Genomic DNA, 27,319 nt, shown 5'->3' on the forward strand with positions numbered 1-27,319 from the left:
GTTCGGGAATTTTAAACCATCGGAAAAAACCCCGTAAATTCTCTTAAAAATTTTAAATTTTAATTTTTAAATTTTTTAGTGCATAAAAATTTTTCCCCAAAAAATTTCCCCCCTTTTTTTTTTGAAATTTTAAAAGGGAAAAAACAAAATTTAAAAATAAAAAAAAAACAAATGTTTAAAAAGAAAAAAATTTTTTGTTGGCCCGGGAAAGGGCCATTGGGCCTTTGGATCCCCAACAAATTTTAATTTTAATTATTTAAATTTTTTTTCAATTTTTTTTTAATTTTTTTGGGAAATTAAATGGCCATTTTTTGGGGGAAAAAAATAAAATTGAGGGTTTTTTAAAATGAAATTGTTTTTTGCAAAAACAAAGGGTTTCCCCTTTTCCTATAAAATTTTCCCGAAAATTTAAAATTTCCCTTTTGGGTCCCCCGGGGGAAAACCCTTGGGGGGGGGTTGTTTAAAAATGTTTACCCTCCAAATTTTTGCCCTCCCCCCCCAAAAAAACCCAAAAATTGAAACCCCGCCCACAAAACAAGTTGGGAATTTAATTTTCCCCCAAAAAATTCCCTTTTTCTGGGAAACCAAAACAAAAGGGCGCCTTTCCCTTTTGGGTGGGAAAACCCTTTCCCAAGTTTAAAAAATTTGGGGCCTAAAGGGCAAACCCCAAAAAAAATGAAATTTAAGGGTTGAAAACAAAAACTATAAAAAAAGGATTAAATAAAAATTTTTAAAAAAATTTTTCGGGGTTTGGTCAGAAAAACAATTTTTGGGAAAATTTTTCCAGTTTTTAAAACTGAAAGGGGTTTGAAAGGGGAAAAACTTTTTATAATTTTTAAAAAAGAAAGGGCATTCTCCAAAAAGGGCCCCTTTTTTCCCATTTTAAACCTTAAAAAGGGGGTTTTTTAATTTTTTTTTTTCCCGGTAAAATTTTTAAAACAACTTGTTCCAAAAGGCCCTGCCTTTTAAACTGCCGGTTTTTAACCTTGTAAAAAAAAAAAAACCCTTAAACCATTTTAAAACCCAAAAAAATTAAAAAAACCCTTTAAATTTTGGGGCCAAAAAACCCCAAACCTCCCGGGTTTTAAAAAAAAAATTTTTTATCATAAATTTTTATTTTAGGGGGTTTTGCCCTTTAGTTTTGGGGTTTGGGGAAATTTGCTTTCGAAAAGTGCTTTCAATTAGCATTAACCCTTTGCGAAAAGACTTGCACATATATGAGTCTAACAGATTTAAATAAATTCAGTATGTATAATTCCTTGGAATTAGCTTTTTCATTTGTCATTTTGACAAAAAAATCAAGCTTTACAAGCGGAGAAAACTCGCTGTTGGCGACCTAGGACTCAATTTTCGTTGCTAATAAACTTTCTGTGGGCTTTGCCAAAACAAGATGGGTTTAAATTAAATGAAACTTGCTTATAACAGGTTCCCTCAGTTAATATATCTTAGTGGACGTCATAGGCTTGAAAGACCAAGAATACATAATTGGTTTAATCAATGAAGACGAAGACACGTTAAAGAGCAGAATAAATACCAGTGGATAATGTCAGACTAACTCTAATACTAAAGTTTAGCAAGCTCAGACATTGAAGCGTAGTAGAACTTGGCTGCAAATTACGTGACATATCCATAGTCACTTCAGTGCTATTGATACAGCTTGATCCTGCTTCATATGAACTATACTGTCGAGCAATTTCGTGGTGCAGGAAATTGCTGTTGGAACTCAAAGACACGTTAGCCAACTGATGTGAGTTATCTAATCTGCATAGATTACATGATTCTTGCTTATAAATCTACATTGCAAAAATGCCTAATATTTCATGTAAATTAAATATAACGCATTAGCTCAGATTCACTGCAAAAATAATAACAACTGGTTGGCAAATTTGTTATTAATGAGTGTCAGACATACAGTGAACAGCTGTAATAGCCCTAAGATAACCATCATCAATACATGACATTCAACTAATACTGAATTTAACATACTGACTAATTGAGATTCTTTCAGTGATTACTGAAACTTCTAGGGACAAGTTGCACAAGTGGAACTCACATCAAATTGAACATGAACATCAACTGACAGGCACTGTGATCATTCTTGCATAGGAGGTGACAGTCAGTCTCGTTAGGCATGATCCAGCAATCCTCAAGATGGCCATTAAGATGCGGAAACAGTCACTGACTGTAGAATCCTGACAGAGACTTCCTACATTCGCATCTGACAACCATTCTAAACTCATGTCATTATACTTGTAAATTCATTGTTCTAGTCCAATACAAATAATGATTTGTCTACAGTTTACGATGCCACAACATTTATTGTAATAAAATTTCTATGCTACCTTGCTAGATAGTATCTAAGCATAATTAATACAATCATATGTGATATATGAAGGAACATACATGCTCTGATAGCCGTCGGTCGGACTCGAAGCGTCTAGCATCGACCCAATGCTCAGTCAACGCTAGTGATTCAGTGCAGATCACCTTATCAGTATAGATCAGTGAGTACAAGAAGCTGATCAGAAGTAGAATGTCTTTAGGTAATACTGCATGAACTTGTACAATATTGTCATGTAATAAGCAGTTAATTTACATTACAGTAATGTTTCTAGTAAGTTGAGAACTTTTAGTAAGCAAGTCTGCAAGTCACTGGTCTTACATAATACTTTGAGAAGAGTCGACATCTTGCCACCCAAGCGCCTACGTGCTATCAACTCATTTGCAACTGCAATCTGTCTCACAATGATTTCACCAAGCTAGTTTAATGCATTACTAGCATGTACGTGTAATACTATTTAAGCAATTACTCTGATCCCAAGATGTTTAATCGAACGCACTTACTATATTGATCCAGCAGCTAATTAAGGCCATGGGATGAATAAGCATACAGCATTGACCTAATTGCTGCCAATCCAACCAGGACATGTACGATGTGGCCTCTAGGTCTGATCATCATGAAGATTAGCAGCCTTACAGTCAGTCATCAAGTTCTTTCTAAAGAGTATTCAAATGACAATTGCTATTTTCTTGGATCAAATTTATCGAAGATGATCTAACATTTACATTTTAATGATTATATTTCAGGAAATATAGTAGTTGTCAATTTATTGAAATACCTGTGTACATATGACAAACACTGATTACATTAAAAAACAACTGCTCACTACTGTACAACCTGCCAATTGCTATCCATCAGTGTTATGCATCATGCAATGTGGTCTACTGATATGGTCGTACTGGGATCATGAGTCTGTCAAGTTGACCATGAAACAGCTATGAGTCTGAGAGTCTGAACAATCTACAAGAGAGCAATGTAACTGGCAGTGAATGCATACTCAAGAACTACCTGCAATCGAGGTATAAGCAACTGGAACACAGTATGGTCTCAAGGATACTGGAAAGCTGGTCTAGTATCGATTTGAAACAAAGGCTGAGTGCAAAGACTTGACTGAATTCATATCAGAAAACATAGCATATTATAACGATATCTTATTAAAGGAACTATTATTTTAATTGAACCAGTAATTGTACAGAGTCCATCTAACATCGAAAACTCTTAACATATTACATGCTTCAGTAAGGACACTGACTCGTATAAGACTTCAGATTAAGGTCAATAACTGTGCATTGCAGCTGATGTGGACACTACTGGACTGACTCAGGACATGTTACGTAATAAAACAGATACAAGATAGTGAAGTCAATATGCAATGGCAATTGACAAACTCGCAAGATATACTGACATGTGCATGCAGTTGAAAGGATTTACAGCAGATTCGAATCGACTTACAGTTGAGGACACATAGAAAAATAGCATCGATGGGTTTCACTGCGCCAAATGTGGAGATCTGTCAGAAGAGATTTAGTGATGAGAAGCACATTCAATATTCACATTGAATACACTCTCATACAGAACTCATTCGACCTGACATTCCTAGCATCTGACGTACTCTAAAAGATTACAAGCTGAGACTTTAACATAGATGAGCATGCAACCCTGCTGAGCAGCTCAGAGAAAACCTAGGTCAGAATGATCTGAAGAACTCAGTTCTAATAGTGACAAACTTAAGTACAAAAAATCATGATGCAGAGTAGCTGGATCAAGCTAAACGGTGCCACTAGATCATGACTGATTGACTGTCAATCAGTTCCATGATAGCACTATCGAGTACCGTGAGTTTACAGAAAGACTTTCACAGTAGAGATCAGAAGACTAGATCCTGAGCTTTAGTTATGTCTAATATGTGCATACAATCCAGAGATGGACTCTGTAAAACGCAATGTGAATACCGACAGAGGCAGACTCGTTGCTAGAACTGAAGGTTTCTACAGAATTAGGTCAAGAGATCAGAGTAAGGACTGATTCCAGTTAGAATGTCTTTGTGAGAAGCCTAATTAATTGGATTGATTCGTACGATTGTGTCAAACTGTGAAGTGTTCAAATTTAGACTCAGAACTGAGAAAACAAGGTTAGTGAGAACTGTCAGGTAATGCATGCTACATATCAAGGAATATTATACAATTATTAGAGCAACACTATCTACAATTGAATGATTTTACACTAGAATAGATCAACAGTACTATAAATTTACAGACTCAAATGCCACCATGTCTCTGTTCTACGGGCATTTAGCTTAGAACCTCAGGATCTAGTCGTTTAAATGAGCCTCACTGAGAGTACATGGAATATAGTCATGGTCAAAGATCTGAGTCTTGTATGCAGAACTATTCTGCACAAGCTAATGTATAGATGCTGTCAATTAGTATGCTCAGAACTACAATGATGCAACATACATATGTTCTGCATAATAACTCTAGGCTTGTTATTAAAGTCATACTCAAAACTGAGGATGCTATAACTTCAGTGAAGACACTAACTTCTGTCATGGTCAGTATAAACTTTTCGTAACTAGATTGCTGTATCTAGTGTCTACATAAGTTAAAATGATTGATTTTTAATTGAATGCAATATTAAATTCAATTGAAGTTATGACATGAACAAATCATGACATTAGACTGTCATAAGCTTAACAAGTTCATTATACCAATGAACTATGCAATGATGTGACATGTACAACACAGGATTGGTTAAGTACTGCATATGGTTGGCTGGTAATAAGCAAGCTGACATTGACTTATGGTCAGATTCTGTCTTGGAAGACATGATAGTAAAAACTGATGGACATGTGAGCTGTTCAATTCACTTAGTATGTCAGATCTGACTAGCGAAGATGTATACGTCAAACCATTGGTCCAAAAGTTCATTATGACATTGAACATGTGTAAGCACATAGATCTATATCAAGTGTAATCTAGAGAGATGATTGTCTTCTCAGTGAGCTATGGTAGGACTGGCAGTAATCTTATAGACTTGCTGTTCAATACAGCTGCTGAGTTCCGCAGAGCTCAAGAACCTGATCCAACAGACTATAAACTCTCAGACAGCAGTGACCATATCAAAGTGGATTCGAGCTATACGTCAAAGCTGACCATATCAGGTGTTGAGACATTCTTACACAACTTAGTAAGCTGTGATACCAAATGTACAGTAACAATTCAGCTATAACGAGGATAAATTTAGACTGTGACAGGCTCTCTCAGTTGGAATGTGTGACCTGTCTGACGAAGCTCTAGTCGTTCCTGAGTCTAGAACAACAAACTGCAGGATATCCATCACTTGCATTTGATGCTGAATGCAGACTAGTACATTGACTGTGCAAGTAGTTCCAATACAAAACATGAGACTTTGAATTGAAGATCCAGCAGTCCAGCATATTCATCTTAATCAAAACAATCAGCAGAATTCTATCATTGTACTGCCTTAATTCCCAACCACAGGTTGTTTTTGCAGTAGTTTGAGGCATGATGGGTTCCTAAGGTGACGAGTTATAAAGGGCTCTGTACACTCTGCATGGATAAACTAGGAAGTACTAGTCAGCTGGTAGCTCAAGCAGTACAATAGAATGGGCCACTGATTGTGAATCAAGCAGACTTCAATGCTTCGCAGCATCCGACATCAAAGACATTACTAACTGTATCAAATATGTTCTGTTGGCCAGTTAAAACATTTAAGCTGGCTCCAGATTCTGTTTATAAGAAGAGAGAGAAGATGTAAGTTGTACTTATGTTTTTCAGTCTAGGAAGAATCCTTTCAGTAAAGAGAAGCATTTTGTACTTGCACATTTGCTGGACATGTGCTAGACAAACCTAATACTTGTATATTGTATATTTATGTTAACACAGGCGTGATGGTTCCAGTACCATGAGCCAACTCCGAGTCGCAATGAGTTACCAGGACAGATGCTTCAATCAACCTTCAGGACAAGATTCATGTGTGCACAAGAAGGGTGAGATGAGAAGAAGGAGCGTCATGGAATGATCATTCACAAGAGCTGTACATCAGACAGCTGCAGGGTTGACAAGTACACGATCCAACACACAGCATGAGGTTTCAGGCAATTGGGAAAATGTCACACATCCACCCAAATCTACAGCTGTTATATAACATAATAAATAACAAATACTATACAAATACTGTACTGCCTCCTAATTTCCCAACCCAGGTTGTTTTATGTCTAGTTTGGCATGATGGGTTCCTAAGTGTGAGGTTATAAAGGCAGCTCTGTACACCTGCATGGATATAACTGGAAGTTACTAGTCAGCTGGTAGCCAAGCAGCTAAAGAATGGGCCACTGATTGTGAATCAAGCATGACTTCAATGCTTCGCTCTGCCCAAACTAACACAGAGACATTACTAACTGTATCAAATATGTTTGGTTGGCCATAAAAACATTTAAGCTGGCTCCATTTCTGTTATTTAAAGAGAAAAGATGTGTTGTTTGTTTTTCTTAGGAAGAAATCCTTTAGTAAAAGAACATTTTTGTACTTGCTACATTTGCTGGACATTGCTAGACAAACCTAATACTTTATATTTTTTATATTTATGTTCAACACAGGCGTGATGGTTCCGGTACCAGAGCCACAACCCATCGCATATTACCAACACATGCTTCAATCAAACCTTCAGGACAAGTTCATGTGTGCACAAGAAGGGTGGATGCAGATGAAGGAGCGTCTGGATGATATCTACACAGAGCTGTACATCACAGCTGGGGTTGACGTACACATCAACACACAGCATGAGGTCAGGCAGATTGAGGCGGTGGTGAAGCCAACGGAAACAGAGAAACCAATTAAACCCAGTGACATGTTCAAACACCCCTCTGGAGAATACAGACCCATAAGAACAGTGCTGACCAATGGGATCGCAGGAATTGGAAAAACATTTCTTATGCACAAGTTTGTATTGGACTGGGCTGAAGAAAGAAACAACCAAGATGTGCATCTTGTATTCCCCTTCACCTTCCGCCAGCTGAATTTAAGGAAGGGAGAAAAGTTTTGTTTGGCAGAGCTCATTCATAAATGTATCAGGGAGACCAGAGACATCAAGGAAGAAGCTCTTAATCACATCTTTACAACTCTGCAGTCATCAGGAAACACAAACTATGACAAGAGCAGATTCAAACTTCTGTTTGTTTTGGATGGACTGGATGAGAGCCGACTTCATCTGGACTGCTCTACCAATAAAAACCAGGACGTAGACTTTGATGTGACAGAGTCCACCTCAGTGGATGTGCTGCTGACAAACCTCATCAAGAGAAATCTGCTTCCCTCTGCTCGCCTCTGGATAACCACACGACCTGCAGCAGCCAATCAGATCCCTCCTGAGTGTGTTGACATGGTGACAGAGGTCCGAGGGTTCACTGACCCACAGAAGGAGGAGTACTTCAGGAAGAGATTCACAGATGAGGAGCAGGCCAGCAGAATCATCTCTCACATCAAGACATCACGAAGTCTCCACATCATGTGCCACATCCCAGTTTTCTGCTGGATCACAGTTACAGTTCTGGAGGATGTGTTGAAGACCAGAGAGGGAGGAGAGCTGCCCAAGACCCTGACTGAGATGTATGCAGAATTCTTGAGGTTTCAGATAGATCAGACGAAAGAGAAGTATGACCAAAAAAAGTGCTTTCAGTACATTAAGTCATTAGCAAAACTAGCTTTCCACCAGCTGGAAAAGGGCAACCTGATCTTCTATGAGAAAGACCTAAAAGAGAGCGGCATTGATGTCAGTGGAGCCTCGGTGTACTCAGGAGTGTTCACAGAAGTCTTTAAAGAGGAACGTGGGAGGAAGAATGATGAAGACAAGATGTTTAGTTTCGTCCATTTGAGTGTTCAGGAGTTTCTGGCTGCTTTGTATGTAGAGAGGGCACTCGTTAAGAAAAACAAGAATGTGATGTCTGAGCCAAGCCAAACTTTTGTTGAACATGTGCGAATGGTTATCAGAAAAACATCTACGACAGAGGTCCACAGGTTTGCTATTGACAAGGCTTTACAGAGTCCAAATGGACACCTGGACTTGTTCCTCCGCTTCCTCCTGGGTCTTTCTCTGCAGCCCAATCAGACTCTCCTACGAGGCCTGCTGAAAAACAAAAGAAGCTCAGAGACCAATCAGGAAACAGTCGAGTACATCAAGAAGAAGATCAGTGAGAATCTGTCGGCAGAGAGAAACATCAATCTATTCCACTGTCTGAATGAACTGAATGATCGTTCTCTAGTGGAGGAGATCCAACACTACCTGAGTTCAGGAAGTCTCTCCACAGATAAACTGTCTCCTGCTCAGTGGTCAGCTCTGGGCTTCATCTTACTGTCATCAGAAAAAGATCTGGACGTGTTTGACCTGAAGAAATACTCTGCTTCAGAAGAGGCTCTTCTGAGGCTGCTGCCAGTGGTCAAAGCCTCCAACAAAGCTCTGTAAGTGGACAGATAACTGCAGATACTAACGATATCACATGTGTAGGATTGTTCTCAAGTAATTAAAGAATTAACAAATTGATAAGTTGATCAATTGAAAACCTGCAAATTGTTTCTTCAGTATCATTGTACCTCCACAGATTAATGCAGCCATGAAATTAAAACAAAATATCTCACATTGTAGTTCATTTAAGGCTAGAATTAATTTGTGTAAATTATTGGGATCCAACAGATGTGACAATGATTTTTTTTTTTTTACCAATTAGATAGTTAGATCCCAGTAATATACACAATAATAAAAAACATAGAAAACCATAGAAATGTGATGTGTTTTACATTGTAGATGACAGAAACAGTATCAGTGTTTGTCTTTTTCACTAACTCTCCTTCAGGCTGGGTGGCTGTAATCTGTCAGAGAGAAGCTGTGAAGCTCTGTCCTCAGTTCTCAGCTCCCAGTCCTCTAGTCTGAGAGACCTGGACCTGAGTGACAACGACCTGCACGATTCAGGACTGAAGCTGCTCTCTGCTGGACTGGAGAGTCCACACTGTACACTGGAGACTCTCAGGTCAGATCACACTGTGATGCTTTTGTGTAACACTGTGTTGTACAAACATTAAATGACCTATGGGTAGGGGTTCTCTACCTTCTTGGATGTGGGACCGGCAAGCTAGCAAAGAGTGGTCTCATGGCGTGGTTGGGGGTGAGGTTTAGACTGCACTGAGTCTACTTTAAAAGATCTCCTCCTTAGAATAACATATTCTGTCTGATGTGGGTTTTCCACATTGTTGTTTCTCATTCAAAAATCCAGTTAAATTTTTTTGTGGCTGACACAGCGGAGAAACGCTTCATGGATGTATGTGGTCGAGAGGGTCATTAAGGCTTTTACTGCAGTGCTGATACACACAGGGTTGATACTGAGCTTTGATGCTCAGTAAAAAATATGAGAAGATGCTAAACTGAATGCTCATTGATGTGCACCATCATTCCTAATCACCTGTCCTTCACTGCTTGCGCTGAGAGGAGGTGTCGGCGGTGGCAGTGGAGTTTAATGTCTATAAAAAAAGAGACCTAGCGTTTAAAGGATTAACCTGGCCTGGAGAGTCCACACTATAATCTGGAGACTCTCAGGTTAGGATTCAGCTTTGGTTTAACAGATGACCATTTAAATGTTGCTTGACATACATATACATTGTTAATGTCTATTAAAAAAAGATACCTAGCATCTAAAGGATTAGCCTGTGCAGTAACACTGCAGTACCAATTTTGTCCATGAACTTCTGGTTCTGAAAATTCATAATTTATTTTAATTTTGCAGCAAAGGTATGAAAAAACATTATTAAACTATTCTAAATAATGTTCTTATATCAGCAATGGATCAAATTACTATGTAGAATATGACAGATGTTGTTCATAGCGACACACCCACGGCGAATTATCACGAGTTTGCAGTACCTCTTAGGACCATCGAAGCGTTCAGCTCATTGTTTTGTTTACAACACATAACTTTACAGTTTAGATTCAGTCTCACCGCCTCATCAGCACCTTTTTCAGCAGCAGCAGGCAGCTGTTTTCATCAAACAAGCTCTGATAAACCCATTATACACTACCTGCCCAGCAGTGAACAGCAGACAGACACAGTCAGAGACGAGATGGTGAAGAGTGTGGAACATCTAACAGCTAAAGACCCAGATATTTTTCTCAAGAGTTGGTGGAGACTTAGCCCTTTTTTAACCTCAGCACTCTGTACCATACTGTGTGATTCAGTCACAGAGCGTTCCCAGTGCAGGTGGCTGCATCTTAAAAGTTGTTTTTTTGAAATCTCACAGAGATGCTGTCTGCCCTCAATGGTGAAGAAATGTTCACCTTTTAAATCCGGCATTTTTTCTTCTTCTCCTCTGTGCTAGCTTTGGCATGTCTCTGCAGAAGAAGGCAACTGTTTGCTAAGATATTCGCAATATCATCTTCACGAGGTGTTAATATGTCAGTGTTGTGTTTTACAGCTTGTTGTTCTGCCCCTGATCGGCCAAAAATAAATTAATGCAGATTTAAGTCTAAATACTTTGCTGATGGACTTTTTAGTAACAATGAATTTAAAAGCAGTGGACTGATTAGAACATTTAACATTTAGCTAATTTTAATCTTTAAAATAGGTTAAATAAATGATATGCCATACTGAGTGTGTGTCTCCAGGCTGTCAGGCTGTCTGATCACAGAGGAAGGCTGTACTTCTCTGGCCTCAGCTCTGAGATCCAACCCCTCCCATCTGAGAGAGCTGGACCTGAGCTACAATCATCCAGGAGACTCAGGAGTGAAGCTGCTGTCTGCTGGACTGGAGGATCCACACTGGAGACTGGACACTCTCAGGTATGAACAGACAGCAAGAGCTAACACACTGTTTCTTGGTGACACTGACAAGCTGAGGACTGTTGGTTCACAGTCTGAACCAGCAGCACAGCTGATAACAGTGAAGACAGTAAGTGATGTGCTGACAGTCCATGTCCCTTCTGAGACTGACCTCCTGACTAATATCAGACCAGGATCTGGTGTTGATCATTTATTGACACCTACAACACACATTCTTTTTGACAAATAGTCAAGTGTTTATAAACCATGATACAAACTTATCAAGAGGGTCAAAGATCATCCTTGACCTTGGAAACATCAGTTGACAAAACAATCTCAGCTCAAGATCCATTTAGTAGCAACGTATCTGTGGACCCTTAAAAAGTTTTATTCTGGATTATGAAAGGTCTTAAATTTTAAGATGATGCCTGGACTCATGAGAAATCACACTGATCCACATGTTTTATGTTACGCATTTAAATACAAAATTAGTTGTTCTTTGTTCATGACCGAGTGCCGCTTTTTTCTCATCTTTTTGTACATTTGGCCCTGGTCTCCCCAGACTGCCACCTGCTCTCATGATTTTCCCTGGAGGTAAAAGGATTCAGGAAGCAAACAAATCACATTGATGGGGCTAAACTAAGGACAGACTCAGGGGTCTTCAGGGAAGAAGCAAAGTTTTCAACTTAAAATTTGGTCATGATGCAATCTTGTTTTCTGATCTTGTGAGCAAAGCAGCGTCATTTTGGCAGTTTAATAACAGATAGTCTGAAAGTTCTCTGTGTCATTTGGCTGTAATTGTTTGTGCGATTTGAAGGTTAGGGTTAACTTTTATATCTATAAAGTTTCTGCTTCAGTAAAGACGATTGACGATTCAGCAGAGGTGGTGATTTAGTTTGAAAGATAAATAAATGTGTGACTGAAGCATTTCAAGCATTTATACTTGAGTGCCTCAGCATAGGAAAGATAACATAAAGTCCCACCAATTAGACAAAGTGAAATAAGTCATTTCTAGTGATGTAGCTGATAGCAACATGTACCACATGGTCACCTGGATTTGGAGGAAGATTACCAGACTTTGTTTGCAAGTAGAGCTACATTATCCAAACATTGCAATATACTGCCCATTACAGTACTTCAGAAAAGACTACACCAAAGATGATGTCTGGACCCTGAATGTTAAAACCCAGTGTGTTGCCTTAACTGATTTTTAAGGTTATGTCATTATGCCTCTGCGCCTGCAATAGCTGTGGCCGGAGGGATTATGTTTTTGAGTTGTCAGCCTCCATTCTGTACACACATCTATTTCCTGTCTGTTGATGAGGAAGCTTCTGAAGGTTCATCCTGACTCTGTTTCTTCCTCCAGGGTGGAACATGGTGGAGAGCAGAGGCTGAAACCTGGTCTGAGGAAGTGTAAGTGTGTGTTCACTTTGATTCATGAAAACAAGGCAGCACATGTTAAAGTAGTTTAAATCAAAAGCTCGTGTATCTGCATTCAATTCTCAGTTTGAAAGAAGATCCAAAAAGATGAGTCACTCTGAAGTTTTGATCTAATTAACAGTCAGTCTGTTAATAAAGCAAGAAATAAACCCATCAGCTGTGTTAGATGATAAACTGCTGCTGTATTGTGTCTTGTTCTCTCCATCAGATGCCTGTGAACTCACACTGGACACAAACACAGTACACAGAACCCTCAAACTGTCTGACGACAACAGGAAGGTGACAGTAGTGACGGAGAAGCAGCCATATCCTGATCATCCAGAGAGGTTTGACTTCTGGTCTCAGCTGCTGTGTAGAAATGGTCTGACTGGTCGCTGTTACTGGGAGGTCGGGTGGGAAGGAGAAGTTTTTATATCAGTGAGTTACAGAGGAATCAGAAGGAGTGGAAACAGTGATGACTGCTGCTTTGGGCGGAACAATCAGTCCTGGACTCTGATGTGCTCTGATGATGGTGGTTCCTCTGTCTGGCACAATAAGAAAAGAACAGTCCTCTCCTCCTCCTCCTCCATTTCCATCTCTTACAAAGTAGCAGTGTATGTGGACTGTCCTGCTGGCACTCTGTCCTTCTACAGAGTCTCCTCTGACATACTGATCCACCTCCACACCTTCAACACCACATTCACTGAACCTCTTTATCCTGGCTTTGGTTTCTGGTGGTCTAACAGGTCTGGTTCGTCAGTGTCTCTGTGTTCACTGTAGGAGGGAGAGTCTCCTCCTGTGTAAAGAAACACACAATCTTTTTGTAAGTCATACTGACTTTACATTACGAAGAAAACTTTTTTTGTGAATGCACTGCACGTTGGTGGTTTTAAAAACCTTCAAATATGTTTTCCTTTGGAGTGCCTTGGTAGTTGAATAGTTATAGCGCATGCCACATGGCTACATGGTCGCAACAGTTGCTGGTTCGATTCCAGCCACTGACCTTTGTTGCATGTCATACCCCTCTCTCCCCATTTTCCTGTCTCTTCGCCTGTCACTATCAAATAAAGGCAAAAAATGCCCCCAAAAATTATCTTAAAAAAAACATGTTTTCATTCAGGTTTTTGGGGCGAACGTTAGTTTAAGGTTTTCTTTACTTTGCAATCAGATTTTCTCATATAAATAATCATATATATACACAATAAAATCAGGTTACACCCACACACACACACACACACACACACACACACACACACACACATGAATAATCAAAAATATAATTTTCCAGAAAATTAGAATTTTGTTGATTTGTCATTGATTATTGGAATTGGAGGTTGAAATATGTGTAATTTGAGTTATTTCCACAGTAAATATGTGTATATGAATGGACAGAGGAGAGTGTCAGTGTTCCAGGGATTTAAGAACCATGTTGATGAGACATCATGACAATTAGTTCTGTCAAAAAATGGACTTCTCTCCAGTCTTCGCCAGATCGTCCGTTTACCTGCGTGGTATCACACCTCGGTCTCGACGCGTGATCTATGGAAGATTCTGTTGCTTGTGAAACCGTGACTGACCTGCTGAGTTCCTGTGTCCAGGGTCGTCTACCGACCTGTGTCTCCAACCCTCACCGGCTCCACCAGCAACACCTCGGCTTCCCCGCCGCTCCACCTCAGCCTGCTCTCCTCGCTCCGCCTGCCGGCTCTCACCAGTCACTCGCCAGCCAGCCGCCATCGCCTCGTCCACCTGCTCCCGCCGTTTCCCTCCACACACCTGGTGTCTCTCGTGTTTGTAATAAACTGAAACTAATCACTCCATTTTCCTCTGTCAGTCGTGCTTTTGGGTCCAGAATCTCTGTGTGTCAGTTTCATGTAGGAACTATCGGTAGAAAGAAAACAGTTCCTACATGAAACTGCTCACAACAAATCTACTCTTCAAAATCTTTGTTTCAGAGGTTTCCATCCCCAGTTGTATATTCAGTCATTATTATAATGCAGTGTCATTGAAGTGAATGTGTTTTAGCTGCAGTGAAAGGATGTGGAAACCTGACAGCTCACACTTCCTGAAAGTCAGTAGTTTAGAAATGGGAACTAAAATCAGGAACTGATTGCAGAAAAGTAAGAGAAGAGACAAAACACACAAGCGTCGATTTATTAAAAGAGGTAAACAAGTGTTTGAATCACATGGCAACACAGTGGGAGTGTTATGAAAAGGAGTCCAGCTGTCTTTCGGAGAATGGTGTTCATCATGTTCTGGAGGCTCCTGTGGTAACGACACCTCATTTACACACTTAATGTTGGATTTTACTTGTAGTATATATCCTGTATGTGTGTTTCTGTATGTATACATATTATGTGTCATTTTAATCTATGTTTATAGTTTTATATATAGTCAGCAGTCTGTGTTTAAAGGATCAGTTTGGATTTATGAAACTGAAGCTTCATGTTAGCTTCATCTAAATGCAGGAATGAAGACTGAGAACGTTTATCCTCCATCTCCTAGTGAGAAGTTGTTATTTGACGCTCCACAGCCAGTATGGACAGAAGGAATGACAACTCTTTCAACATACATATGACACAAGTATTTAACATGAACTTGAAAACATTTGAACCTATCCTTTTAAGGTGAAATAACAGCTCACACTTCCCGTGGGAGGAAACAGTTCACCGTTGGAAAGTCAGCAGAGTGGCAGAGATCATGAACACACTTTGGAAATGAGACTGTACAGGTATGTATACTTCCTGTTTGGTAAAGTGTAGCGGTGTTCATTGCTCCTCATCTTTGTCCTGCTCGTCGGCTCATAAAGACTTCACAGCTTCAACTCTCTCAGTCTGCAGGAGAATCACCAATCAACAAGACATCAGTCAGAGAACAGACAGCTCCTATTCCTGTGTGAGTGTTAAATACATTTCTGTTTCAGTTGCTAGAGCTATCTAACATCTATCCATCTGGGACATTTAGCCACAAACTTTAAATTGCAATGATCCTTTTAACTTCTCATTAAAAGAAACTAGCTATAAACCAGCTAAATCCCACAGATTCAATAAATGATACATTAGTGGGTCACTGACAGGCAGAGGCAAGGACTTCCCCAAGAATACAACATTTATTTGTAGAATTTTAAGAAATATGCAAACAAGCACAAAAACTATATAAGCTATTTAAAATAGGCAATAATTTTAATTAAATACATCAACTGATTAAACAAGCAAATAATTAATAAGCGTTGGTTGGTTGTCAGTACCAGGGGGACCAGGCAGGAAAGGCAGCACATTGGGCCTCTTGCAAGATCCACTCGTTCGAACAGATCCATTCTTAAGTGGCTTGTATGAGTGATTTAGGAGAACTTGCTGCATTCATCAATTTTCTCGTATTTTGAATTTTCTCTCAGGCACGAACACAGTTTACAAGTGGTCCAGACTTCACAGGTCCAAAAATTTGTGCCGAATCCAAAAGCACTCGGAATTTTACTTCCCGAACCGGAGTTTTGTTACATCTAGCATAATAAAGATAACGTGGACTGTTTGCCCTTTTGAACTATAATAACTAATGCTCGTTCGTTGCCACAGCTGCTAACTTTAGCATTGCTCATGAACTATCATCTGTGCTCTCCGAGAAGAGTTGGACTTCTGCTCTCTGACCCTTCACCTCCTGAGCAGGGGCACTTGCTCGCTCTGTTTGTTTCACTATCCCTGTGGGGTCAGTCATTAACATAATGCCTTCCCTAGCCCCTAACCCTAACCTTAACCATCACAACTAAATGCCTAACCATAACCCTGACCCTAACCATAACCTAATTTTAACCTGAACCCTAAAACCATATCTTAACCCTGAAAAAGCCGTCTCTTGGGGACCTCAATTTGTATCCCACACAATTTGTGACACAAGTCCCCATGGGGATATATGAACATGAAACACACACACAGAGCACTGGCCGGGTCTTCTGGGATCCACTCAGGTACGGGTACCGAGTCGGGTCTCGGGTCCTAGGGTGTGGGTGGCCCCGTGAAGCCCTCTAGTCCAGACCTGTTGTAGGAGTCATGTGCAACTAGTCTGCTGTTATCCTATGGAGCCAGGACAGTGACTTTCACATTTGGCATTGAAAACAAAACCGTGACTGAAAAAGGAAACATTGGCATCTAATTAAGATATTTTTTGCATTCTAATGTGTTTTTCAAAGACAATGTTCAGATTTTTTACTTTTTACATTTCACAGTTTTTTCAGTGACAGGTTTTTTTTATGCTGTCAGTTTTTTTTCAGTTCGTGGAGAGGAGCGGTCTGAGGGGAGGGGCAAGAAGAACGTGATTTACATATAATCTGTATAATAAGGAGAGAACGTCACTCTTCCTGAACCAGCCGTCCTCTCGTCCGCTCCGAAGCCTCTGGCATCTCTGCAAACCTACGGCAATGGCTTCCACGAGTTCACCGGGAACTCTCAAACCGTCTGTTTCTGTCGTTGTTTTCTCACATGGATCCGGCTGGTTAAAGTTAACTTTTAACTAACGTTGTGCTGGTCTGGCAGAGGTCCACTGGAACAAGTGCTAACATTAGCTAATACTGACAGCTAGCTAACTTTAGGCTCTATGTGAACAAACAACGGCAGAGAGAAACTAACTTGACCAACTTGCGTTTAGGGAGTTCCAGGTGAATTCGTGGAAGCCATCGCTGTAGATGTGCGGTCACGTCAGAGGATTACTGCGGTCAAATCAGCTGCTGTGGATTTTTAACTTGTTTCAGTGCCAATACAACTTTTTCCAACACAAAAGTTTCCTTTTTCAATTCCGGTTTTGTTTTCAATGCCAAATTTTATTTTCGATGCCAAATTTCCATCCAGGCTCCATATTATCCCAACCCAAATTTTTCACTAATGGATTATATATTTCATTACTTGGAAGCAATTTTTAGTTTGAAAATCCTATTTAAATTACTCTTCATAATTATGTTGACATTATCCTGTTTGACATGAATGAACACTTCCTGCATATGTTGCATGACGCATTGCCTTATATGGTATCACTGAGGCGTTAATTATGCTAACTTCAGTTTACAAATGTGTGCTCAATTATCTGCAGTTGGCGGCGTTTGCTGAATCTGACGTGGCACACTCATATGAGCCCACCGTATGAAAAAAATAGAAAGTTGAGATAAGAATACGAAAATGTTCTTGCATTAGGCCCAATGTGTTCTCATCTTGGCTGCTTATAATTGTAACAAAGCAACTTAAAAATGCGGAAGTGGGAGGTGCTACAACTGCGTAAAACTATGGTGGCTTGAGACGGACATATGGTAGCTCAGGAGGGATATTGTCACTGCTGGCTACATATATTATGAAACTGGGCCTTTGTCAAAACAGCAACAATGATTATTAGAAATGCAGACAGACAGGCAATAACACAAGTGTTACATAACTGTCCTTCAAGTTAATGATACTCTCTGATTTTACTAGGGAACCACAATGACAAAAGTGGTCCTCTTGAACACTCTGGACGACCTTGGAAAAGATGAATTTGAGCGTTTCAAGTGGATCCTGAAACATGAACGCCTGAAAGACTTTTCAACCATCCTAAAGAGCAAGCTGGAGAATGCAAAGACGTGGGACACAGTGGATCTGATGATCCAGACCTACACGCTTTCTGGAGCTGTGGAGGTGACCAAGCAGGTTTTAGAGAAGATCCAAAGGAATGATCTGGTGCAGAGTTTGTCAGATATCAGATTGGGACAAAAAGGTCAGTCACAGGATGAGAAAACCATGATACACATGATGTCATAGCAGTCTGAGAAACGCATTTATAACAATTTTCATGAGGAGCAGCTATGTGAGTTTGACATGTGACATCAGAAAAAATTGGCTCATTGTTTGATGTCCCAAAGATAAAACCTTAGTTTTACTGTCTAGTTTAGTTTTTAGTGTCTGAATTTATGTATATAAGCAATTCATGGTCATATGCTGTAAAATACCACTGGTGCATTTCCATATATTGTGCCCTGGCTGCTCTTCTAGTCAACATGTACACAGTATATACAGTCATTTTAGTCAGAGATACTCACGTGAAGGAACTGACCATTTATAGCAAATGGTAATTTGGTGGAAAAGCCTCTGCTATTAAAGGAAGGTCTCAAAGAATCTGAGCAGTGACGAGGATTGTGCTGAAGAATGAATCCCCCTTAATAAACATACATTAACATTAAATCTACAATATGAAAAATATAGCACATGAGGAGTTTTGAGAGGTGGAGGAAGCTGCTGCAGCAAACGACGTTAGCATGAGCATAATTTGCAATTCAATTCAGTTTCACTTATATAGCGCCAGTTCATAACAGAAGTTATCTCACTGCACTTTTCCTATAGAGCAGGTCTAGAACGAACTCTTTATAATATTAGTTACAGAGACCCAACAAATCCCACCACGAGCAAGCACTTGGTGACAGCGGCAAGGAAAAACTTCCTTTAAGAGGCAGAAACCTCGAGCAGAACCTCAAGGTTTCTGTATCTATAACTCTGGGTGGGCGGCCAACTGCCACTGATGGCAGAGTAACAGTGATGAATTTTCAGGTTATAATGTCGGTGCTGTGCACCTGCATGAATATGACTGATGTTACTGTCCACACAGCTGTGAAGGAGCCAATGATTGGCTCTGACCTCCGAGATGTAGTTCAGATAGAGAAACGTGCTGCAGGATACAAACAGTATCCTGATCCAAAGGAAATATTCTAAACTAAATGTACCGAACCTAGGAGCATTGTGAAGCATATTAGAAACAGCTGATGCCAATCAACCAAGACAAGGGCAACTTCAGTGCACTGCCTGACCTTATTTCTCTCTGTTTCAGGGGATGTCAGTGATGTAGAAACTTCAGAGAACAGAGGACCTTCCTTTCCTCAGGCTGAAGGTACATTTGCAATAGATTGTAAAAATTTGATTTTTTTGTCATTTGTGTGTAAGATAATTGCCAAAATGTTAATTTTAACCATTTTAAATAAAATATATCACAATAAAGTTTGCAAAAAGTAAAGAGGTCTGAGGTCTTACTGTGTGTTAATTAATTAAAATGTCACACATCCACCCAAATCTACAGCTGCTATATAACATAATAAATAACAAATACTATACAAATACTGTACTGCCTCCTAATTGTTTCCCAACCCAGGTTGTTTTGTGTCTAGTTTGGCATGATGGGTTCCTAAGTGTGAGGTTATAAAGGCAGCTCTGTACACCTGCATGGATATAATTGGAAGTTACTAGTCAGCTGGTAGCCAAGCAGCTAAAGAATGGGCCACTGATTGTGAATCAAGCAGTCAAGCATGACTTCAATGCTTCGCTCTGCCCAAACTAACACAGAGACATTACTAACTGTATCAAATATGTTTGGTTGGCCATAAAAAAGCTGGCTCCATTTCTGTTATTTAAAGAGAAAAGATGTGTTGTTTGTTTTTCTTAGGAAGACAATCCTTTAGTAAAAGAACATTTTTGTACTTGCTACATTTGCTGGACATTGCTAGGCAAACCTAATACTTTATATTTTTATATTTCTGTTCAACACAGATGTGATGGTTCCGGTACCAGAGCCACAACCCATCGCATATTACCAACACATGCTTCAATCAAACCTTCAGGACAAGTTCATGTGTACACAAGAAGGGTGGATGCAGAAGAAGGAGCGTATGGTTGATATCTACACAGAGCTGTACATCACAGCTGGGGTTGACGTACACATCAACACACAGCATGAGGTCAGGCAGATTGAGGCTTTGGTGAAGCCAACAGAAACAGAGGAACCAATTAAACCCAGTGACATGTTCAAACACCCCGCTGGAGTATACAGACCCATAAGAACAGTGCTGACCAATGGGATCGCAGGAATTGGAAAAACATTTCTTATGCACAAGTTTGTATTGGACTGGGCTGAAGAAAGAAACAACCAAGATGTGCATCTTGTATTCCCCTTCACCTTCCGCCAGCTGAATTTAAGGAAGGGAGAAAAGTTTTGTTTGGCAGAGCTCATTCATAAATGTATCAGGGAAACCAGAGACATCAAGGAAGAAGCTCTTAATCACATCTTTACAACTCTTCAGTCATCAGGAAACACAAACTATGACAAGAGCAAATTCAAACTTCTGTTTGTTTTGGATGGACTGGATGAGAGCCGACTTCAACTGGACTGCTCTACCAATAAAAACCAGGATGCAGACTTTGATGTGACAGAGTCCACCTCAGTGGATGTGCTGCTGACAAACCTCATCAAGAGAAATCTGCTTCCCTCTGCTCGCCTCTGGATAACCACACGACCTGCAGCAGCCAATCAGATCCATTCTGATTTTGTCGACATGGTGACAGAGGTCAGAGGGTTCACTGACCCACAGAAGGAGGAGTACTTCAGGAAGAGATTCACAGATGAGGAGCAGGCCAGCAGAATCATCTCCCACATCAAGACATCACGAAGCCTCCACATCATGTGCCACATCCCAGTCTTCTGCTGGATCACAGTTACAGTTCTGGAGGATGTGTTGAAGACCAGAGAGGGAGGACAGCTGCCCAAGACCCTGACTGAGATGTATGCAGAATTCTTGAGGTTTCAGATAGATCAGACAAAAGAGAAGTATGACCAAAAAAAGTGCATTCAGTACATTAAGTCATTAGCAAAACTAGCTTTCCACCAGCTGGAAAAGGGCAACCTGATCTTCTATGAGGAAGACCTAAAAGAGAGCGGCATTGATGTCAGTGGAGCCTCGGTGTACTCAGGAGTGTTCACAGAAGTCTTTAAAGAGGAGCGTGGGAGGAAGAATGATGAAGACAAGATGTTTAGCTTTGTCCATCTGAGTGTTCAAGAGTTTCTGGCTGCTTTGCATGTAGAGAGGGCACTCATTAAGAAAAACAAGAATGTGATGTCTGAGCCAGGCCAAACTTGTGGTGAACATGTGCGAATGGTTTTCAGAAAAACATCTACGACAGAGGTCCACAGGTTTGCTATTGACAAGGCTTTACAGAGTCCAAATGGACACCTGGACTTGTTCCTCCGCTTTCTCCTGGGTCTTTCTCTGCAGACCAATCAGACTCTCGTACGAGGCCTGCTGAAAAACAAAAGAAGCTCAGAGACCAATCAGGAAACACTTAAGTACATCAAGAAGAAGATCAGTGAGAATCTGTCTGCAGAGAGAAACATCAATCTGTTCCACTGTCTGAATGAACTGAATGATTGTTCTCTAGTGGAGGAGATCCAACAGTACCTGAGTTCAGGAAGTCTTTCCACAGATAAACTGTCACCTGCTCAGTGGTCAGCTCTGGGCTTCATCTTACTGTCATCAGAAAAAGATCTGGACGTGTTTGACCTGAAGAAATACTCTGCTTCAGAGGAGGCTCTTCTGAGGCTGCTGCCAGTGGTCAAAGCCTCCAACAAAGCTCTGTAAGTGCACAGATAACTGCAGATACTAACTGTATCAGATGTGTAGGATTGTTCTCAACTAATTAAAGAATTAATTAATTGATTAGTTGATCAATTGAAAAACCTGCAAATTGTTTCTTCAGTATCATTCTATCTCCACAGATTAATGCAGCCATGAAATTAAAACAAAATATCTCACATTGTAGTTGTCACATTAACGTCTATTAGATCCCAGTAATATACACTATAATAAAAAACATAGAAAACCATAGAAATGTGATGTGTTTTACATTGTAGATGAAAGAAACAGTATCAGTGTTTGTCTTTATCACTAACTCTCCTTCAGGCTGAGTGGCTGTAATCTGTCAGAGAGATGCTGTGACACTCTGTCCTCAGTTCTCAGCTCCCAGTCCTCTCGTCTGAGAGAGCTGGACCTGAGTAACAACGACCTGCAGGATTCAGGATTGAAGCTGCTCTGTGCTGGACTGGAGAGTCCACACTGTACACTGGAGACTCTCAGGTCAGGATTAATAAACTTGTAAAAGATGAACCATAACTGTCACATGGTGTTGTTGTCATTTTACCACTTCTCTTTGCAGACACTGGTATGTAAGCACTGCCTACCAAAATATAGGTATAAGTCATATCAAATACAGAGAGAAATGTTTTCACATATGTACTCTATGTATCTTTAGGCAGAGTGGCTGTAATCTGTCAGAGAGAAGCTGTGAAGCTCTGTCCTCAGTTCTCAGCTCGCAGTCCTCTAGTCTGAGTGAGCTGGACATGAGTAACAATGACCTGCAGGATTCAGGAGTGAAGCTGCTCTGTGCTGGACTAGAGAGTCCAAACTGTACACTGGAGACTCTCAGGTCAGGACTAATAAACCTGTAAAGGCTGAACCATAACTGTCATGGTGTTGTTGTCATTTTTCTTCAATCATTTTACCACTTCTCTTTTATTAAAGCAGTGCCTACCAAAATATAAGCTTAAGTGATATCAAATACAGAGAGCAATGTTTTCACTTATGTACTGTATATATATTTTAGGCTGAGTTGCTGTAATCTGTCGGAGAGAAGCTGTGACGCTCTGTCCTCAGTTCTCAGCTCCCAGTCCTCTGGTCTGAGAGAGCTGGACCTGAGTAACAACAACCTGCAGGATTCAGGAGCGAAGCTGCTCTCTGCTGGACTGGAGAGTCCAAACTGTACACTGGAGACTCTCAGGTCAGTTCAATTCAATTTAATTTTATTTATATAGCGCCAATTCATAACAGAAGTTATCTCATTGCGTTTTTCCTATACAGCAGGTGTAGACCGTACTTTTTATAATATTAATTACAGAGACCCAACAAATCCCACCATGAGAGGGAGCCACAATGCAAAGACCATGTAGAATTTTTTTATTTTTTTAAATATAGTAGAGTAGTAATTGTAGTGTTAATATTATGTAGTAGCAGTTGTCGAGCAGGAACATGGGGGCAGCAGGTGGCCCACAACCACAGATCCAGACTCTGCAGCTCCGGAGGCAGAAATAGCTGCTGAAAGCGACAAAAGGAGAGAGGAGAGAAACAAGAAAACACAGATCTACGGGAGAGAGACGTCGAGTTAGTAACACGCAGTAATGGGATAAAAATGCATACAGATGGAGAGGGAGAGAAGGGGGGAGGAAAGAGGCGCATCATAGGAAGTCTCCCGGCAGTCTAGGCCTATAGCAGCATAACTAAGGGATGGTTCAGGACTCATCCAAGCCAGCCCTAACTATAAGCTTTATCAAAAGTCTTAAGCCTACTCTTAAATGTGGAGATGATGTCTGCCTCCCAAACCCAAACTGGGACCTGATTCCACAGGAGAAGAGCTTGATATCTGAAGGCTCTGGCTCCCATTCTTATTTTTGGAGACTCTAGGACCCACAAGTAACCCTGCATCCTGGGAGCGCAGTGTTCTAGTCGGATAATATGGTATTATGAGATCTTTAAGATACAATGGTGCCAGACCATTAAGAGCTTTGATGGTGAGGAGAAGGATTTTAAATTCAAATCTGGATTTTACAGGGAGCCAGTGCAGAGAAGCTAATATTGGAGAGATATGATCTCTTTTCCTAGTTTTTGTCAGTACACGTGCTGCAGCATTCTGGATCAACTGGACAGTCTTAAGGGACTTATTCAGGCAGCCAGATAATAAGGAATTGCAGTAGTCCAGCTTAGAAGTAACAAATGCATGCACAAATTTTTCGGCATCATTTTGAGACAGGATGTGCCTGATTTTTGCAATATTATGTAGGTGAAAAAATGCAGTCCTTGAAGTTTGTTTCATGTGGGAGTCAAAGGACAAATCCTGATCAAAGATAACTCCGAGGTTCCTTACGGTGCTGCTGGAGGCCAGGGCAATGCCATCTAGAATAATTATATCTTAAGATATTTTGTCTCGGACCAAGTACAATAACTTCAGTTTTGTCAGAGTTTAACATCAGAAAGTTGCAGGTCATCCAGGTCTTTATGTCCTTAAGGCATGCGTGAAGTTTAGTTAACTGGTTAGTTTCATCTGACTTGATTGATACTTGACTAATAATACTGCCTAGAGGAGGCATATATAGGGTGAATAGAATCGGTCCAAGCGCAGAACCTTGTGGAACTCCGTGACTAACTTTGGCGTGCACGGAGGACTCACTGTTACAAACTGAGATCGATCTGGACTAATAAACCTGTAAAGGCTGAACCATAACTGTCACATGGTGTTGTTGTCATTTTACCACTTCTCTTTGCAGACACTGGTATGTAAGTATAGGTATAAGTCATATCAAATACAGAGAGAAATGTTTTCACATATGTACTCTATGTATCTTTAGGCAGAGTGGCTGTAATCTGTCAGAGAGAAGCTGTGAAGCTCTGTCCTCAGTTCTCAGCTCGCAGTCCTCTAGTCTGAGTGAGCTGGACATGAGTAACAATGACCTGCAGGATTCAGGAGTGAAGCTGCTCTGTGCTGGACTAGAGAGTCCAAACTGTACACTGGAGACTCTCAGGTCAGGACTAATAAACCTGTAAAGGCTGAACCATAACTGTCATGGTGTTGTTGTCATTTTTCCTCAGTCATTTTACTACTTCTCTTTTATTAAAGCAGTGCCTACCGAAATATAAGCTTAAGTCATATCAAATACAGAGAGAAATGTTTTCACATGTGTACTTTACATATATTTTAGGCTGAGTGGCTGTAATCTGTCAGAGAGAAGCTGTGAAGCTCTGTCCTCAGTTCTCAGCTCCAAGTCCTCTAGTCTGAGAGAGCTGGACCTGAGTAACAACGACCTGCAGGATTCAGGTTGGACGCTGCTCTCTGCTGGACTGGAGAGTCCACACTGTACACTGGAGACTCTCAGGTCAGGATTAATAAACCTGTAGAGGGTGAACCATAACTGTCACATGGTGTTGTCATTTTTCCTCAGTATTTTACCACTTCTCTTTTATTAAAGCAGTGCCTACCAAAATATAAGCTTAAGTCATATCAAATACAGAGAGCAATGTTTTCACATATGTACTGTACATATATATTTTAGGCTGAGTTACTGTAATCTGTCGGAGAGAAGCTGTGACGCTCTGTCCTCAGTTCTCAGCTCCCAGTCCTCTGGTCTGAGAGAGCTGGACCTGAGTAACAACAACCTGCAGGATTCAGGAGCGAAGCTGCTCTCTGCTGGACTGGATAATCCACACTGTACACTGGAATCTCTCAGGTCAGCATTCAGCTTCTGTTTAACAGGTAAAATGTTGCTTGACATACAAGTTAATGTCTCTTAAACAAAGACACCCAACATGTTTAGGATTTAACAGCATAGATTATACTCAAAAACACTGCAGTTCCAATTGTTCAGAAACTTTTTCTGGTAATGATGATAATGTCTTTGCGAAGCCATCATAATTTCATATTTAATAATTTCGACAATTATTAAACCTGCTCTATTCAGTATTTTTAGTTTAACAATGATCAATCAAATGACCATGTAACATGAAAGGTGAAGCTCATAGTGACAAACCCACAGAGAATTATCACATGACTTTGCACTACCTCTCAGTTGTAAGGACCGTTTAAGCATCTTTCAGCTGATTGTTTTGTTTTTATGACCCACAACTTTACTGTTTTATTCAGTCTCACCGCTCTCATCAGCACTTTTTTCAGCTCAGTTTTCATCAAACAAGCTCTGATAAACCCACTGTACACTGCAGACCAGACACTAGCTGCTGAAGAAAGTGGAACTTCCATCTGCTTAAGAGCCAGATATTTTTCTCAAGAGTTGGTGGAGACTTAGCCCCTTTTTTAACCTCAGCACTGTATGATACTCTGTGATTCGGTCACATGGCGTTCCCAGTACAGCTGGCTGCATCTTAAAAGACATTTGTGATCTCACAGATGTCTGCGGTCTATCTGCAATGATAAAGACATTTTTGCCTGGGGCCTTTTTGGTAATTCTTTTGACTTTTCAAGAGCGTGAACAAAAACTAAATGAACAAAATTGACATCATATGAACATGAAGACCTTTCAAGCATGAAAGAAGTACATACATAACAATGGGGGACCAAGGATTACATTGGAATGTGTTTCTGATGCACATTTTATCATATAATGCACAATCTAAGGACCCAAATGCAGAACACAGGAAAGTGTAGAACTGGATAGTAGTAGTGACAGTTTTTATTATAATATGACAAGCAATGACAGGTTGATAAGTGCTCTTTCAGAGCGGGCGAATCTGGTGTAGCCAGTAGTTATGTTAATAGTCACAGTCCTTGGAGAACTGACTGGACTCAGAGGATGGAGACGGTGAGTGTAGGTTCTGGCTTGGCTTGTGTAGCGTGATTGGCAGAACCAGTAAAGCAGCTGATTCGTGTGGTGAGGCAGACAGGACAGGAAAGGCAGCTGGCTCATGTGGTGAGAAAGGCATGGCAGGAAGGGCAGCTGTTCATTTCATCTTATATAGTTTAGTTAAAAATTCTGGTCCTCTTAGCAGGGTTGAGAACTCGATTCATGTTTGGGGTAATTCTTTTCACCATATTCTATTATTAAGATAAAGGATTTTGTCTGGTAGGTAATCCTCTCCAAGGGGCTGGGCCACCTTCTAGTGGCGGAATGAAAATCCTTTGCCCGTCTTCCATACCTCCTAGTGGGTCCAACTAGTGGGTCCATTAGCTTGATATTCATCCATCCAGTCGATTATATTAAAGGTATAATATGTAACTTTTCCACATTAAAATGTATAAAAACGACTAGACCTATGTTATTTATGTGGTTGAGTTGTGTACTTATAATATCCCAAATGTTTGCAACAATTTTCAAACCCAGAGAAATTTGTAATTTTAATCAAGGTAACGGTCACCT

General features: G+C 40.3%; 2 protein-coding genes across 5 annotated transcripts in view; both read left to right on the plus strand.

The window, feature by feature from the left end:
- LOC122873032 (NACHT, LRR and PYD domains-containing protein 3-like) overlaps nt 1-14,397 on the plus strand; it is a 41,018-nt gene extending 26,621 nt beyond the window's left edge. For 2 of the 4 annotated variants that reach the window (XM_044189300.1, XM_044189303.1), the window contains 4 exons: nt 9,210-9,383; nt 11,009-11,182; nt 12,528-12,574; nt 12,810-14,397. In XM_044189300.1, coding sequence (XP_044045235.1) covers nt 9,210-9,383; nt 11,009-11,182; nt 12,528-12,574; nt 12,810-13,360 — 946 coding nt within the window. In that variant the 3' untranslated portion in view covers nt 13,361-14,397. Of the gene's footprint in view, nt 1-6,959; nt 8,818-9,209; nt 9,384-11,008; nt 11,183-12,527; nt 12,575-12,809 lie in introns of all 4 variants that reach the window. The other 2 variants (XM_044189302.1, XM_044189301.1) reach the window with 2 other exon arrangements.
- A 142-nt stretch (nt 14,398-14,539) lies between these two features.
- LOC122873026 (NACHT, LRR and PYD domains-containing protein 12-like) overlaps nt 14,540-27,319 on the plus strand; it is a 657,912-nt gene continuing 645,132 nt past the window's right edge. The window contains exons 1-11 of the mRNA XM_044189262.1: nt 14,540-14,847; nt 15,205-15,308; nt 15,418-15,472; nt 18,028-18,307; nt 19,412-19,471; nt 20,125-21,982; nt 22,308-22,481; nt 22,657-22,830; nt 23,008-23,181; nt 24,803-24,976; nt 25,154-25,327. Coding sequence (XP_044045197.1) covers nt 15,295-15,308; nt 15,418-15,472; nt 18,028-18,307; nt 19,412-19,471; nt 20,125-21,982; nt 22,308-22,481; nt 22,657-22,830; nt 23,008-23,181; nt 24,803-24,976; nt 25,154-25,327 — 3,137 coding nt within the window. The 5' untranslated portion in view covers nt 14,540-14,847; nt 15,205-15,294. The remainder of the gene's footprint in view (nt 14,848-15,204; nt 15,309-15,417; nt 15,473-18,027; nt 18,308-19,411; nt 19,472-20,124; nt 21,983-22,307; nt 22,482-22,656; nt 22,831-23,007; nt 23,182-24,802; nt 24,977-25,153; nt 25,328-27,319) is intronic.

The sequence above is a fragment of the Siniperca chuatsi genome, linkage group LG3 (assembly GCF_020085105.1).
Source record: "Siniperca chuatsi isolate FFG_IHB_CAS linkage group LG3, ASM2008510v1, whole genome shotgun sequence".
Classification (NCBI taxonomy): Eukaryota; Metazoa; Chordata; class Actinopteri; order Centrarchiformes; family Sinipercidae; genus Siniperca; species Siniperca chuatsi.